The 1450-nt window shown below is 32.0% G+C and overlaps 1 protein-coding gene across 1 annotated transcript in view; it reads right to left on the bottom strand.

The window, feature by feature from the left end:
* LOC106465034 (membrane metallo-endopeptidase-like 1) overlaps positions 1-1450 on the bottom strand; it is a 71261-nt gene that overhangs the window by 24180 nt on the left and 45631 nt on the right. The window contains exons 12-13 of the mRNA XM_022392850.1: positions 438-515; positions 113-216 (exon numbers count right to left, since the gene is read on the bottom strand). Of these exons, the coding sequence (XP_022248558.1) occupies positions 113-216; positions 438-515 (182 nt within the window). The remainder of the gene's footprint in view (positions 1-112; positions 217-437; positions 516-1450) is intronic.

Genomic DNA, 1450 nt, shown 5'->3' with positions numbered 1-1450 from the left:
TTTTTGTAACGTGTAGTTTCAATGTTATCAAATAAAAGTTATTTGATAACATTGAAACTACACGTTACAAAAATACAGTTTAGGACAGATTACTATATTTGCATCTACTCACTTGTCTTTATTTACAGGCTGTCGAAGCTTCAGAAGATTCTTGGTAGCTTCAACTTTAAGGACGTTCAACACGTTCACAAAAAACAGGTCTTCGTGGACAACTAACTGTAGAAAATTAAAACCTTTTCACCAAAACGGATAAAATGTTACTAATATTACATTTTCTGTTTCACCAACAATTAATTTGTTGTTGTTTTTTAAATAATTAGAAGCCTAACCAAAAGATTACGGTACTGTAAAGTTGTGGTAAACCTCCCACTTATGAAACTTTTATCTTACTTAGTAAAAAAAAAGAAATTTACTACCTACTACCTACCAATACTTACCATGTCGTATTCTTTGGATAGCTCAACAGGATTTGTCAGAAATTCAGGATAGCCTATTCTTTCATTCATGGCGTTAGCCTATTCTCAAAAAAAGTCATATTTGACGTTCGATGAAACATCTAATAATTTAGCATATCATAACAATTGTTTTTAATTTTTTCTAAAATGGGAAATATACGTTCAAACTACATAAAATATGCAAATTCCACTAAAGATCCAAGATAGGCTTACAAGTTTAAAAATATACATAAAGTTACAGGTGGTTAGAAATAAAACTGTATATTGGACTTATGTAAAGGTACGAAAACAAAAGTTTGTATTGGCTTTGCATGTCCTGACGCACAAGTGCCTCTGGAACTGTCGCTTACGAATTAAAGTAATTTGTTCATGTACCAATACACATGGGTGAGTTTTATAGTGCAAATAAACTAAGACAGTGTTAGATTTTGTATAACAAAATCTTGACATTTTAACTAAGACTTCAGTAGACTTTATAGTTATGAAGCCAAGTAAATGATTTTGATTCGATGCTCTCATGAAGTTTTATTCTAAATATAATTATTATTCAAGTTTTAAACAAAACTTTCGAAACTGCAACGACTTTCTCGATTAAACTGTAAAATACGTGTTGCTTCCAAAACTTCGATAGCCTGTAAACAATGACAAGTGAGTAGATGTAAGTAATCTGCCCTGATGTGTTGCTTCCAAAACTTCGATAGCCTGTAAACAATTACAAGTGAGTAGATGTAAGTAATCTGCCCTGATGTGTTGCTTCCAAAACTTCGATAGCTTGTAAACAATTACAAGTAAGTAGATGTAAATAATCTGCCCTAAAGTGTTGCTTCCAAAACTTCGATAGCCTGTAAACAATGACAAGTGAATAGATGTAAATAATCTGCCCTAAAGTGTTGCTTCCAAAACTTCGATAGCCTGTAAACAATGACAAGTGAATAGATGTAAATAATCTGCCCTAAAGTGTTGCTTCCAAAACTTCGATAGCCTGTAAACAATGA

Source organism: Limulus polyphemus, unplaced genomic scaffold (assembly GCF_000517525.1).
Source record: "Limulus polyphemus unplaced genomic scaffold, Limulus_polyphemus-2.1.2 Scaffold1815, whole genome shotgun sequence".
Lineage (NCBI taxonomy): Eukaryota > Metazoa > Arthropoda > Merostomata > Xiphosura > Limulidae > Limulus > Limulus polyphemus.
Note: the sequence above shows the minus strand (reverse complement) of the source record. Positions and strands in the feature narration are given on the sequence as shown.